Consider the following 13,840-nt stretch of genomic DNA (forward strand, 5'->3'; position numbering starts at 1 on the left):
AAATCCATTGCTTACCGCTACATTTGTTGGTATCCTGGTTGCAATATTTATCTGTAGAACAATCGTTATTGGAAAGGCATTCCACCTTGAAGCACCCGGAGGAATCGCCGATGTAACCAGGTTGACACTGACAGGCAGCAGTGTGATCCAGTACAGAGCAAACAGTGTTAGGTCCGCAATCAACCAGAGAGCAAGGATCGGTGCAATTATGCTGGATGCAAGCTTGTGAATCCGCGCAATCAGCATTGACGGTGCACTGATGAGGTATCACACAGCCAGATCCTACAGGATCACCGGCAGTGCCTAATGGACAGACGCAGCGATAGGATCCTTGAAGATTGACGCACTCCGCGCTCGAGTGACACGGTTGATCCTCGCACTCGTTCACGTCCAAGCAACGTTCTGGACCAGCAACGAATCCGTGACTGCATTTGCATTTGTTGTTGATGCACACTTCGTTGTCCTTGCAGCCGACGTCGGAAGTGCAGCCCACTTCGCACACTCCGTCGATGCACAATTCGCCGGGCAAACAATTGCTGTCGCTGTAGCATATCTTAACGCAGATACCGTTCTTGCAGCGTTCTCCTTCAGCACAGTTGTTCTGTTCACTGCACTGGCATTGACAAAATCCAGAAACACAGACGTGCTGACTGGGGCAATCTTGATGACCATCGCAGATGCCTGGTACTCTGACACAGCCCTGTTGCGGCGTGGGATTTCCGTGGAAACCAAGTGGACAGGTGCAGGTGATTGCATGATTGGTGCAACTGCAGATTGCATTTGGACCGCAGACGTCTTTCCTTTTGCATGGATCTATAAAAAAAATAACTCGTATGAAACCATATCATATGTTAAGGGACTATTTTTGTATTCTTGAATGTATACCTTGACACTTGTTGTTGATACAGGACTCAGTTGAGGGGCAGTTCTTATTGCTCCTGCATCCCAGAATACAAACTCCATTGACACAGGCCTGATCATTCTGACACTGATTATGAGTGACGCAAGGAACCATGCACTTATTGTTCAGACACTTTTCACCGATAGAACAGTCATCAGTAGCTCTGCAGACAGCTGTAAGAGACGTATTTCTTAAAAACAAGAATCTATATTAAATTCAAAAATCAATTAAAATATATCTTACCTATACACTGTCCATCCAAACATACGCTTTCATCGCAATCAGCATCGACGGCACAATAGTTCTTCGCCCGGACGCATCCATCTTGCGGTCCCTTCGAAGATGGAACGAATCTGTGAATGCATTTACAGGTCGGTTGTCCATTGACGAGCTCACATATGGAATTCGGTCCGCAAGCATCTTCACAAGGATTGACGCAACGATGGTTGTGGCAGATAGAATGAACAGGGCAGTCCTTAACGCTAGCACAGTAGCCTTCAGGTTGACAGCCGTTGCCATAGGGATCGCCGACGAAATTGGATGGACACTGACAGATAGGATTATTGGAAGGTCCTGGAACGCATATGGCCGTCTCGTGACAGGGATTCGGGTGACAAGCTTCAATGGCAACGCATTCTACGTCTGGCACAGGATTAGGTCGAAGTCCAGGTGGGCATTGGCAGATAGCTCTATGGTCGTCTGCGATGCAAACAGCGTTTGCTCCGCAGGCATTTTCGTCGCAAGCATCGTAACACGTGTGTGTTAGCCTGTTGCACAGTTGAGTAGGTGGACAATCGATGTTGTAGACACAAGGAACAGTGCGACATCCTTTAACCACGTCGTTAGGATCACCGGCATAGAGACCAGGTGGACATTCGCAATTGGCGACATGATTGTGAACTATACAGAGAGCGTTTGGACCGCAAGTAACAAAGTTGCATACTGGTTGACAGGTCAGTAGTCCTTCCTCCGTGCTTCTGCAAGTCTGATCCTCCGGACACTCGCTGTCGGTTGAACATTGATCCTTTCTAGGTGTCTGACAACCCTGACGATCATTTGGATTACCGATGAAGCCTGGTAGACACTCGCAGCGACCGTGATGTCGTTCGGCCACGCACTGAGAGTTGATCGCACAGGTAAAACTACGGCACACAGAGATACACTTCAGCACACCCAAAGCGTCAGGTCTACAGGCTTCAGTCGAATGGCAGTCGTCGTCCGAGATACAATCGGGAACAGATGGTTTCTCGCAGGAGGACAATATCGGATTCCACTCGTATCCATCTTGGCACTTGCAGGTAGCATGGCCAGGGATTATGTCCGGTTCGCACTTCTGATGGGCACCGCAAACCACTTTGCTGCATGGATTCACGCACTCGCGAGTACCACTGTCCAAGTCGATACAGAATGAACCATCCGGGCAATCGGAATCACGACGACATCCGGGTGTAATGACCGACTTGGATGGCTGACAACCTTCTACCAGATTACTGGGGTTACCCTGGTACCCGTCGATGCACAGACACGAGGACACATGATTCTGAGTGATGCACAATGCGTTCGGACCGCACTGCAGCTTGCTGCACGCGTCGACACACTTTCGAACACCTTTGCCAACTTGGAAACAGATTTGCTGAGGCTCGCAGTCCAGGTCGTTGGAGCAGTGGCCGTGAAGATGACAGCCTTTGGTGAGGTCGTTAGCATTGCCGCTGTATCCCGGTGGGCAAACGCAGGCACCATCTTGACAAACCGATCTGGGACCACATTTCACGTCGCTGCATTTGTTTATGCACTTGCCACCCACGCAACTGTAGTCGAAGGGGCATGGAACGGTGTCGCTGCAGGTACAGGTTGAAGGATCGGTGCAGGGGCCCACTTGGACTTGCTGACAACCGATGAACGGGTTGCCGAAGAAGCCTTCTTTGCAGCGACAATCGTAGCTCCCGATGGTGTTGATGCAAACTGCATTGTTTCCACAAGCATTTCCATTGCATTCATTGATGTCTGAAACAATTAACGCACGTGTTATACGTCGGTTTACACATACACGTTTCGTCACATATTTGCTTATACCAACCATGACACTGAATGTAGGGGTTCCCTGCGTATCCAGGAGGACATAAACACTCAACAGCATTCGGTCCAGCATTGCATTGTGCATCTTTGCCACACGATGCGGTGGAACAATCAGACTTGTCTTGTATACCGCAACCATGATACGGATTTCCAGTAGTTCCAGGATTACAGACACATTTTGATTCTTGAAGAGTATACTCGCAGTGGGCGTTAGGACCACAGCCGGGATCACAGACAGCAGGATTGATCGCTGCCAGATTATAGGTAATTAATTATTTTGTCTGTAAAAAGATTGTCAAATTGTGAAATTCTAATGATACTTACGTGGCATACAGAGAAGATCAGGATTTCCAATGAAGTATGGATTGCAGACACATTTGTTCGTAGACGGATCGCAAGAAGCACCCACACCACAGACTACCCCTTCGCAGCGGCGTTTACACCTTCCACTTATGCAGACACTTGGCTCAGCGCAGGGAACATCCGGTGAACAGACGTCCGGTTGGCACTGTCCACCAGGGAACGGATTGCCCATGAAACCTTCGATGCACTTGCAAGTTGGTCCGCTGTAGCTCACGATGCACTGTGCTCCAGAGCCACAGACGAAGCCGTCGCATTCTATAAACAGATAAGTAATTTGTTGATTAAAAATCATTTGAAATATTTTATAATTATTTATATACTCACGAGAAACACATTCGTTGTTTTTGCCCTCCACGAATCCGATCACACATCGACACCAAGCAGCATGCTTGTCAGGTTCGCAATAGGCATTTGGTCCACAAGGTATGTTTTCACAAGGGTTCACGCACCTTCCGTTTACACAAGCGAAAATATTATCACAGTCGTCGTTGGAAGAGCACTCGTTCTTTGCAATAGCAACTCCCGTACAACCAGCACCATAAGGATCACCCACTGTTCCCTTTGGACACTCGCAGATATGGTCGCCCTTGGTGTTGATGCAGTAAGCACCGTGTCCACAGGGATTGTTCGCACATTCGTTCACATCGACGCATCCATGTTGAGGATCTCCCTCGTAGCCAGCCTCGCACATGCACCTTGGTGGATCGCTTGGGGTACACTTCGCATTCATACCACATGGGAAACGATCACAGGGATCTGAAACATTCGAAAGGAACGTCAGTTTAAAAAATTTCTCGACCAACGTATTAAACATTTCTTTTCATGAAATTTACTTTTACAAAGGTTGCCATCGAGAGGGTCTGAGTAAAACGGTGGTGGACAGACGCATTCGCCAGGTTGCACACACTTCTCGTTAGCTTTGCATTCGTTGTCGCTTGTGCATCTTTTCTGGGCCGGAGAACAGAGACCGTTGTATGGGTCTCCGCCATATCCATGCGGACAGACACACTGATGGGAACCAGGCAAATTGATGCACTCCGCTCCGTATCCACAAACTTGGTGTCCAACGATGCATTCGTTGATATCTGTGAATCAATGTCAATTAAAAAAAAAAAAAAATGATATGTGAAGATTAATTTTAAGGTAAGATAGAAATGATACACACCCTCGCAAGAACCATCAATTTTGGTAGTGTACCCTTTAGGACAGGCACAATAGCTGACTCCACCAGCGATCGTTATACACTCAGCACCACTGGGACATTTCTCACCCTTGGAGCACCCAGCCAACATACACTTACCATTAACGATCTTGTAGGGAGGCTGACACTGACATTCGATGCTGTTGCATTCTGTAATTAACGTAAATGAAAATTTATTGAGAATCTAACTCGAGGATTTTTTATGAATTCAGCATAGCACTGGAAGTGTACCTTCGCAAAGGGAGAAGGGGTTCCCATTGAACCCAGGTGGACACTGACATTCATAACTCCCAGGTAGATTCTTGCAAATAGCATTGACACCACAGGCAGGTTTCTCCCTGAGCTCCATACACTCGTTGATGTCTCTGCATTTACCAGTTTCATGGTCACGAGTGTATCCTCTTTGACAAATACACACACTACTGCCCACGAACTCATCTTTGATACACTGTTCCCCAGCTGGACACGGGGTGCTGGGTCCACAAACGTGTGGGGACTTAGATTCCTGGCAACCACCACTGTAGGGATCTCCAGTGGTACCGCTAGGACATTGACAAGAAAAGGAACCAGGCTCGTTGTTGCAAATTGCACCCTGAGGACACGGATTGATCGCGCACTCGTCGATATCCCTGCAACCACCCTTAACTCCAGGCTTTCCTGTGTAACCACTGCGGCACAGGCAGGTTGCCACGTCGTTAGATAACATGCAATGTGCATTTGGTCCACAAGTCAAGTCCTCGCAAGGATCTGAAAGAAACACATAGAAATTTTCATGAATATTATTCTCACGAAATGATCCATCAAATTAAGATTCAGAAATTTTGATTGCTCACGTCTACAGTCATTTCCAACGTTGGGTTCCGGACACAGGCATCGTTTCTGTGGGTCGCAAATGGCATTTCCAGGACAGTCTCCGTCAACCTCGCAGGTAACTATACCGACACACTTGATGTAAGGATCAGGATCCGGTATGGTTTCCTCTGGACAAGTACAGGCGTAAGAACCTTCTGTATTCGTGCAGGTAGCACCGTGACCACAGGCATCGTGTCTGGTACACTCGTCTACGTCTATATTAAAACTCAAAATATTATCAAAATTGTCCAATAAGAAAAGAATTTTCTTTATTCGTTTCTTATATACCTAGACATTGTTTGAAGGCATTTCCAGCGAATCCAGGCTTGCACTGACAACTGAAGCCACCCAGAGTGTTAGTGCAGATTGCGTTTCTTCCACAACGACCCGAAGGGCCATTTACGGCGTCACATTCGTTTATATCTAGTTGGAGGAACAAATTACTTATGTTGTCGCGTAAAAAACCAATTGTCGATGTCATCAAGCCTTTCCTTACCAACGCAGCCAGCTGCAATGTCATTTGGATTGAAGGTCCAGCCATCCTCACAGATACAGTACGCTTCGTGACCATCTGCCTTGCAATACGCATGGTCTCCACAAGTTACTTCGTCGCAAGGTGCTGCCAAAATTAAATCACCCGTTCGATTATCTTTCTGCAATCAATATTCACCCCCTACTGCAGTCGCTTGATTTTAATTTACCTTTGCAGGGTATGTGCGGCGGAGTTCCAACAAAACCAGACTCACACTCGCAGTGATAACTTCCTCTGGTGTTGCTACAAATGGAAGCAGGTCCGCAAGGATTCGAAAGACACTCGTCCAGGTCCACGCACTCGGCTCCTACAGCCTTGAATCCATTCTTACAGAAGCATTGTCCTTCTATGCACTCGGCATTGTTCACGCAGTCGAAGTTCGATTTGCAAAGTGTAGTCACATCGGTCTGCGACGAATTTTGTGTTAGATAAAATCATTTGGATTTAAAGTAATATTAATTACCTGTTCACAAGCGACTGTCGGATTAGGATTGGCACTATATCCCGTCGGACAGATGCAATTGTACCCAGGATCCGTGTTCTTGCAAATCGCGTATCTTCCGCAAGGATTCTCCAATGCCGTGCATTCATCGATGTCTAAGAATCATTAATATTAATGTCAGTGGAAATGATCATTCAGAAAGTACTGTGTTCTCTGTTACCCAAATTTGTCATTATTCAACAATTTACGTTTCTGAACGCTATGCTTCTAAATAGAAGAAAAAGGAAGACTATGATCTTAATTGCTAACCGCTGCATCCCTTAAAAGGATCCCCAGTGTAGTCCGTCTTGCAACTGCATACGAAGCTGCCGATCGTGTCGCTGCACTCGGCGTTTTCGCCGCAAGGATTTCTCTCGCATTCGTTCACGTCTGTTAATCAACACGGTTAATCGCATGTTATCGTATGTTACTGGATTATTTACAATCGCGACAACTAAACAAGTGTTTCTTTTCTTTTACAAGAGTTAGAAAGGAGAGACTGACTTTCGCACAATGTTAGTCCTTGACCGATGAAGCCCTGGGGACAGATGCACTTGTACGATCCCGGCACATTGATGCATCTTGCATTCGCCGCGCACGCATCCGTCCGACTGCACTCGTTTTCGTCGACACAACCGTGTGTGGAATCCATCTGATAGCCAGCACGACATCTGCACTCGAAACTACCCTCTGTGTTCACGCAATCAGCGTCCGCGCCACAGGCTGAACCATCCTCGCACTCGTTTACATCTGTTACCGCGATGTTAGTAATTTTACTGTCATTTCTCGATTAATCACAATCAATCATTAATCGTGTTATCCGATGAATTTTATTTAATTGTTAAACACAGACAATTATTTAAAAAAATAATTTTAACATCTACTATGTTTTCTATATTTTTCTCTAAGACTTACCACACTGAGATTTCAATTTAACGATACTTTCAGCTGAATGTTATAACTTGTGTACTAACGTTTCAGATAATTAGGAACGAAGTTACTCACCGTGGCAGCCGATCCAAGGATCGCCGCTCATTCCTTCCGGGCAAGAGCAACGGAAACTTCCGTGCACGTTTGTGCACTCAGCTGAACGACCACAAGGGCTGCGCGAACATTCGTCGATGTCCAGGCATTCCTCTTCGGGACTGCCGTTGTATCCTTCAGGACACTCGCACTTGTGAGCACCAGGTAAATTCACGCACAAAGCACCCCTTCCGCAAGCACCCTCGTATTCGCATTCGTTGATATCGATACACTATACAAAGTCACGATTAAATTTAGAAAAACTCGTGAAATTACGAAGAATATAGGATACTTACACTTTCGTACGGGTCTCCCGTGAAGCCATCCTGACAAGCGCAGGTGTAATTTCCAGGGATGTTATGACAAACGGTATTGTCACCGCATGCACCAGGTATCGCACACTCGTTCACGTCCTCGCAGTGCACCTCCCCGTCGCCGATATAACCGGATTTACACTTGCATAGGAAATTCGAGGGAAGATTACAGCATTCTGCGTTCTCCACGCATCTCGAGGCGAAAGCCGGGTTGTCGCACTCGTTGATGTCTGCAGATACGTATCAGCGAGCAATGAGGAAACGTGGAGGGAGCATGACAAACATACGTGAGAGAAAGAATTATTGCTGCATACCTTCGCAGTAGAAACCATCGCCTTGATAGCCAGGGAAACAGGAACATTGAAAACTACCAAGAGTATTCGTGCAATGCGCGAATATATCACAGGGTCGGTACTTGCACTCGTTCTCGTCTGCAACGTGTTTCAGAATTGCATGATGCATTATCCTGCGTCGCTAAGCCATTAACCCTTCACGGACGATTAACCCGTACATATGTTCGAGCAGAATCGTCATGGGAAGTTGTAATTTTGGTTATTTAATTTTCTAATTTACTCACCCGGTACCTGACAATTACAACCACCAAAACCGTCGTTGCAATGACAAACGGAATTCAAGCAGACACCGTTCAGACACCTGGTTCCGTCTTCCTTCGTGCAGTCATCTATTGTCGGAAGCAGAAGAGAAATCAATTCGTTATTTGTCGTGGGTAAACACAACGCGAACCCTTAGTCATCGGTGAGAAAATACCGCGAGCCGTGTAAAAATGTTGATTGCGATGAGTAATTCGTTTCCCAGCGGGTTACGTAACGTGTTCATCATCGACGAACAAACGTTGATTACGATGAGAAGAAGAATAAAAAAAGATCAATGTCGATGGGATTAATTGCGCAGGAAGAACTCGATGGAAGAAAACACGACGACAACAGGGTGCGCTACTCCACGTCGTTAAAATAATTAATATAGATGGGATTCAAGTGTCTTGCTCGTGAATACTTTGAAAAAGAAAATCAAAAATTGATAATCTTTCGTTTATCAACTTGCATTTTTTGTTCATTGAAATTTATTGATTCAAAGTGATTGCTTTCTTATTACTAACCATCCTCCGGGTGAGGAGGAGGCGTAAACTTGTGTTGCGGTTTCGCGTGAGCTGCGGAGGAATCGCTTGGCTGGCGTAATCGCGTCAGGAACAACAGAATGACGTAAAGAAACAGTGGAGATCGTAACGGTAGCATAGTCGAGTCGAGGAACAAGCGAGGAGAGCCTCTTTTCCTATTCGCCGCGGCTGCTCACACGACCGTGCAACTTTTCCGCCCGGTTTTCCTCGGCTGCGAGGAACTTACCTGTACACTTTAATCTGTCACGTTGCTCGTCCGTGCCCTGGTAACAATCGACGTGCTCGTCGCACAGCTTGGACAGCTGGAGGAGCTGCAACACGTCCGTCGATTCGTTCACCTGGCAGCCGAAGTAGCCGTCTTCGAGGTTCAGGAAGAATACTTCTCTCCTCAATCCATGCCCGACCCCTCTGAGGGATTCGGCCTGGAACGCGTATGAAAATATGGATCAAATCGTTGCGGATCGAATAGGAAATATAAAAAAATAGAATTACATACTGGACACAGGAATAGAAGTATCCACACCACCAACGGCCGAAGATGTTTCATCTTGGCTGCAACAGAAGGGAACGAAATTAATCACTTTTTTAATTAACTGAAAATTTCAATTTTTTCAGGGCCAACACACCCATGATTCTTCAACAATTACGTCGTTTATATTATATCATTTTATTTCGTTCCGAATAGATGTAACAGGATCTCTTTAATAGATTAAAGAACGTCGAAAAATCCAAACCCTTGTAGAACCATTGGAACACTGTCGACCTACTGCTGTTCATGAAACAAGGGAACCGATGCAGAAGCACCTGTTCGACCAACTTCCCGGTAACATGTCGGCATTTGCGACCCCCTTACCCGAACCTGACTGTATCAACTTACGGTTTAGCCCTGGCCCTAAGAACCCAGTTTCCTGGTTGCCATGATGTTTTGAAATTTAAGAAGCACAATTAACTGCGAACACATGTTGCCTACCTATCGTTTAACGAAAGATGAGAATAGAAGTGATAAACTGAAGAACACGGTGTAATAGAAGATAAGGATAATTAAGCAACTTGTAGTTTCCCTAATCAACTGAACATTGTCGGATTTAATGGCACATCAAGAAAAATCCCGTGGGAAGAAATGTAACGCTAATTATCTGCTGAATTAACCGCGTTTTTTATCGAGCTACCTTAACATACGTATGTTACAAGCCGGTGCAAAGGTAGGGCAGTTAATTGAAAGTTAATTAGTACCTTCGTGACTGAGAATCGTTAGATTCGGTTAGAGAACGAAAATCATAGATATACACCGTCGAAGAGGGGAAGAAACTTTGTAGAATTTGCTGGGAAATATTATTCGCAATTGAAGAATCGTAATCGACCGAATGAAGAGGGAGAAACGTTCGTAAAACGTTCGAGAATCGCCGTCGAGATTTCACGAAGCACCGGAAGTGGAATGTTCAAGGGACACCGGTGCACGCGATTCGCGGAAGACGTCTTTTACGTGCGCCGCAACTTATGGCGAACATTCATTCGAACGGACGCATTGTACGCGAGCACGCGGCGAAATGTTAACGACTGTACGTGCAGCCGGCAGGATTCACCGAGCAGGAAGAAGAGGAACGTAGAAGAAAGAACGACCGAAAGAAAATTAGAGGGACAATTAGAGGAACGAGCAAGAGGAACGCAGAAAGACAGCCTAGAAAAACGAGCCTTCGAGAAGGAAACTGTTGAGGGAGAACGTGTGGTCAGAAGGGAAACAAAGAAACTAATTGTAAAATAAGGAGATTTAAATAATAATTAGTTCCTGCTATTTCATGCATACGAAATAAGTGAAATAGAAAAGAGGTGATATGGAAAGAAAATAATGTAAGCATTTGAATAATTGCTCGAATGAGGTGCAAATTTCGGTTAATACTAAAAAATGATACTAAACATGTCTTCAGCCCGTTACTAACGAGCATAAGATTGTAGAGGAAGCAAGAGGGACGGAAAAGAGAAGGAGAAAAGACACCGAGGAACGTAATAAAGGAGGGCGTGCGAGTGCGATGCACCTGTGGCCCTCCTGCCCCTCCGCAACAACTCGAGTCGACCATCAGTTCCTTCTTGTACCCTTAACTCGTCGCCGACTAACAGCTACACAGCTGGCCAGGCTATTTTGTCCTTGTGCTGGAATTTTCGTCACGGAAATTGGCCACCCTTGCCGCGTCCACGAATTTCAGATGCACCGACACCGCGCCACTTCCGCCATTCCGCTCGTTCGCGGAAGTAACTCGTGAATAGTGTGGCGTAACATAGTAATAGCATCGCAGGCTATTGATTTCGGAATTCGATCGGTTACTATCGAGTGAATTTCAATTAATTAAAGAGGGTACAGGGTGTGAAATGTGGGCTACTCTGGATTAATGACACCAGGCGCAAACGATGATTAGTGCTTTCCACGTGAAGGGACTTCCCATGTATTCTTCAGGGATGACCTCGAAATTAAAAGCATCTAACTCAAGCCGACTCTAATGACGGCTTTGTTTTTCGTTTTAATATCAATTTGATCTATGGTCGACAGGAAGGTCATCTTTTCAATCTTAATTTAATGACTCCTCGACGGTGATGAATTATAATGTATGTATCATCGAGAGGAAACTCTAATGATTCAAATATGATCTATCATCGGATGTTCACCTGCAGCCAGGATGTTGAATTATGCTTCCTCCGCGTTTTAAGATCATTATGAAATGACGCTAATTAGCGTACGGTAGCTGAAACAATTCGCGACGAGAAACACCGCAAATTGCAGAAATTACCACGACGATTATGTTGGATCTTAACTGAAGTCAGGGTCATTGCTTTGCAAACAGTGATTAGTCAATTGTTAGAGATTAAATCATTTAAAATAATTAATAGGCTTGAAATCATTTTTGAGCAGCCTCGTTTACGAAGATGTTTTCTCGAATTTATTACCGAACAACTTTCATCTGCTGACGAAGTTTCACTTAATTTGCAAAATTTAAGATTCACCAGTGCACCATTTTATGCGAATTCGTGTCCAGAATCCTAGACCGGTGATCTTTACGATGACCGTTATCTTGTTTCCTTGGGTACAGATTTGTGTCAACCAGTGACACGAAGTTCCAACGTAGCTGCATTTCTCTTTTCTTGAGATTCGTGCGAATCGGATTGCTTTTGCAAGAGAAATGCCTGGCCAAGGAGAGAGCCCCCTGACGCGTAACTTTTACCGCTAAATGGCACGTCGATTAATAAATATTCATTTTCGCGAACCATACCGCCAGTACATCCCACAGTTTACTCGGTGAAGAAGCGAACAGCTTAATAATTAAGACTCTGTTTCAAGCTTCACGCTTCTCGTTAGCCGGCTAACTGTATCTCAGAAATGCTTTTTCCAACAGAAATTGATCGCTGTCGGATATCGTTAAATTACAGTGTTGCGTTCGTTGCAAGGAAGAACTTCCTTCAATATACCAACTATCAAGTCCGTGAAAATACCTGTTTTCACATTTTTTTGCTTCGTAATTATTAATATATAAAATCACAATTTTTTCAAATAACTTCGACCTTTCAGTATCGCGAAACCGGACATATAACATTGACGTAGCATCGAAGGCATTAAAATTTCAAGAAAAAAAATTTCTTTTCCACGTAAACATCTTAAATCTTACAAAATACGATGCGTGGGACGTTCGAAGAAGTATAATATAGAAAGCAAAAATTGTAGAAGCTGTTGGGGCAAGATGTACCGTGACACATTCAAACGCTTTCACAGCGCTTAACGAACAAGCTTCCATAAAACGAGAACATCGTGGGCGAGGCGAAGGAAAAATCTATGAAACTATAGTAACTATGCTGACGAGAATAGTTATGAAGGTCCTCGACGGGTGCATGATAATTAATTAAATCGATTAGGTCATCAGCAAGGGGTCTAGGAACACGTTCGAGGAATGTCGAAATCGTGTTTGCTTCGAGCGTTCCTCGATAAATATGGAGGGAAACTTGAGGCAGAGGTGGGTGGTGATTGTGGAGTCCTCGAATTCAGATCCTGTCGCCAGGATCTCATTATACTATTATTAATACAACTTGTAGTGAAAGCGAATAGCATTCGAAATTGGGTGGTTTTTAATTGAAATTTCCAAAATGATCGCATGTTTGTTTAAAAAATTGAGAAGATTCGAAGTAGGCCAGCGAAAATGAGTTCAGCAAGCATCGCATTAATTCCTCCTTTCTTCTCGGCGCGTTTCGCAACGCGCATTGTGTGGGAGTTTTGCGTTATTGGTAGAACAGATATGTGCAGAGGCGCGCGTGTCAGCGATGCTGGCGTGTGTACGACGCCGACTAATTGATACCTTTTGTCATCGTTTCCTTCTGTCTGCCTACCGGATGATATCATTGACACGGTAACACATTTCACGGCGATACCCTTAGCGAGTAACACGAGTTGCAGGGCATCGTTTGCATAAAATGAACGTTTATTGTGGCATCTCTGATGGCATGAAATATAGAGAGCGGTGTTGAATTACGCTCTCAATTTGCGAAGTTAGACACGGTATTATTGAACATCAGAGACGAAGGATGAAAATCCATGGGATGCTCGTGCGAACCGAGCCAGCCTCGGTTGCAACGGCGTTAGGAAATTCCTATTCTGAACACGATCCGACGTCCATCTTGCCCGCCTGTGGCAACATCCGGCATGAATCAACAAAGTATAAAACCGGCAAATGATTCGGGCCTAAAACTGACGCCCACCACAAGGCGAAACGAGAGAGCGGCGAACCAGCCAAGACAGAATATAATTCCGTTGCAAAGTGAAAGTTCTTTGGTGTTACCGTAGTAAGTTACAAACGAAACTGGCGTAACGCGTGGGTCTCTCATCGCCCATGCTCGAACATCGAATTAACTCTGACACCTTCAATTTTTTTTTGTTTATCTTAAAGATTGCCTCTTATGTTCTACTCCTAGTCGTTCGCACGGTGT

The 13,840-nt window shown here is 45.1% G+C and overlaps 1 protein-coding gene across 1 annotated transcript in view; it reads right to left on the reverse strand.

Annotated features, from left to right (window-relative positions):
* dpy (fibrillin-like protein dumpy) overlaps positions 1-13,840 on the reverse strand; it is a 92,228-nt gene that overhangs the window by 66,164 nt on the left and 12,224 nt on the right. Inside the window, exons 2-23 of the mRNA XM_076693291.1 lie at positions 9,375-9,430; positions 9,105-9,300; positions 8,321-8,425; positions 8,058-8,174; positions 7,726-7,973; positions 7,412-7,661; positions 6,911-7,156; positions 6,677-6,796; positions 6,389-6,522; positions 6,095-6,332; positions 5,890-6,012; positions 5,682-5,816; positions 5,375-5,608; positions 4,773-5,288; positions 4,506-4,691; positions 4,174-4,425; positions 3,665-4,096; positions 3,302-3,595; positions 2,979-3,227; positions 1,145-2,905; positions 886-1,074; positions 16-813 (exon numbers count right to left, since the gene is read on the reverse strand). Coding sequence (XP_076549406.1) covers positions 16-813; positions 886-1,074; positions 1,145-2,905; positions 2,979-3,227; positions 3,302-3,595; positions 3,665-4,096; positions 4,174-4,425; positions 4,506-4,691; positions 4,773-5,288; positions 5,375-5,608; positions 5,682-5,816; positions 5,890-6,012; positions 6,095-6,332; positions 6,389-6,522; positions 6,677-6,796; positions 6,911-7,156; positions 7,412-7,661; positions 7,726-7,973; positions 8,058-8,174; positions 8,321-8,425; positions 9,105-9,300; positions 9,375-9,430 — 6,879 coding nt within the window. The remainder of the gene's footprint in view (positions 1-15; positions 814-885; positions 1,075-1,144; positions 2,906-2,978; positions 3,228-3,301; positions 3,596-3,664; positions 4,097-4,173; positions 4,426-4,505; positions 4,692-4,772; positions 5,289-5,374; positions 5,609-5,681; positions 5,817-5,889; positions 6,013-6,094; positions 6,333-6,388; positions 6,523-6,676; positions 6,797-6,910; positions 7,157-7,411; positions 7,662-7,725; positions 7,974-8,057; positions 8,175-8,320; positions 8,426-9,104; positions 9,301-9,374; positions 9,431-13,840) is intronic.

The sequence above is a fragment of the Osmia lignaria genome, chromosome 3 (genome assembly GCF_051020975.1).
Source record: "Osmia lignaria lignaria isolate PbOS001 chromosome 3, iyOsmLign1, whole genome shotgun sequence".
Lineage (NCBI taxonomy): Eukaryota > Metazoa > Arthropoda > Insecta > Hymenoptera > Megachilidae > Osmia > Osmia lignaria.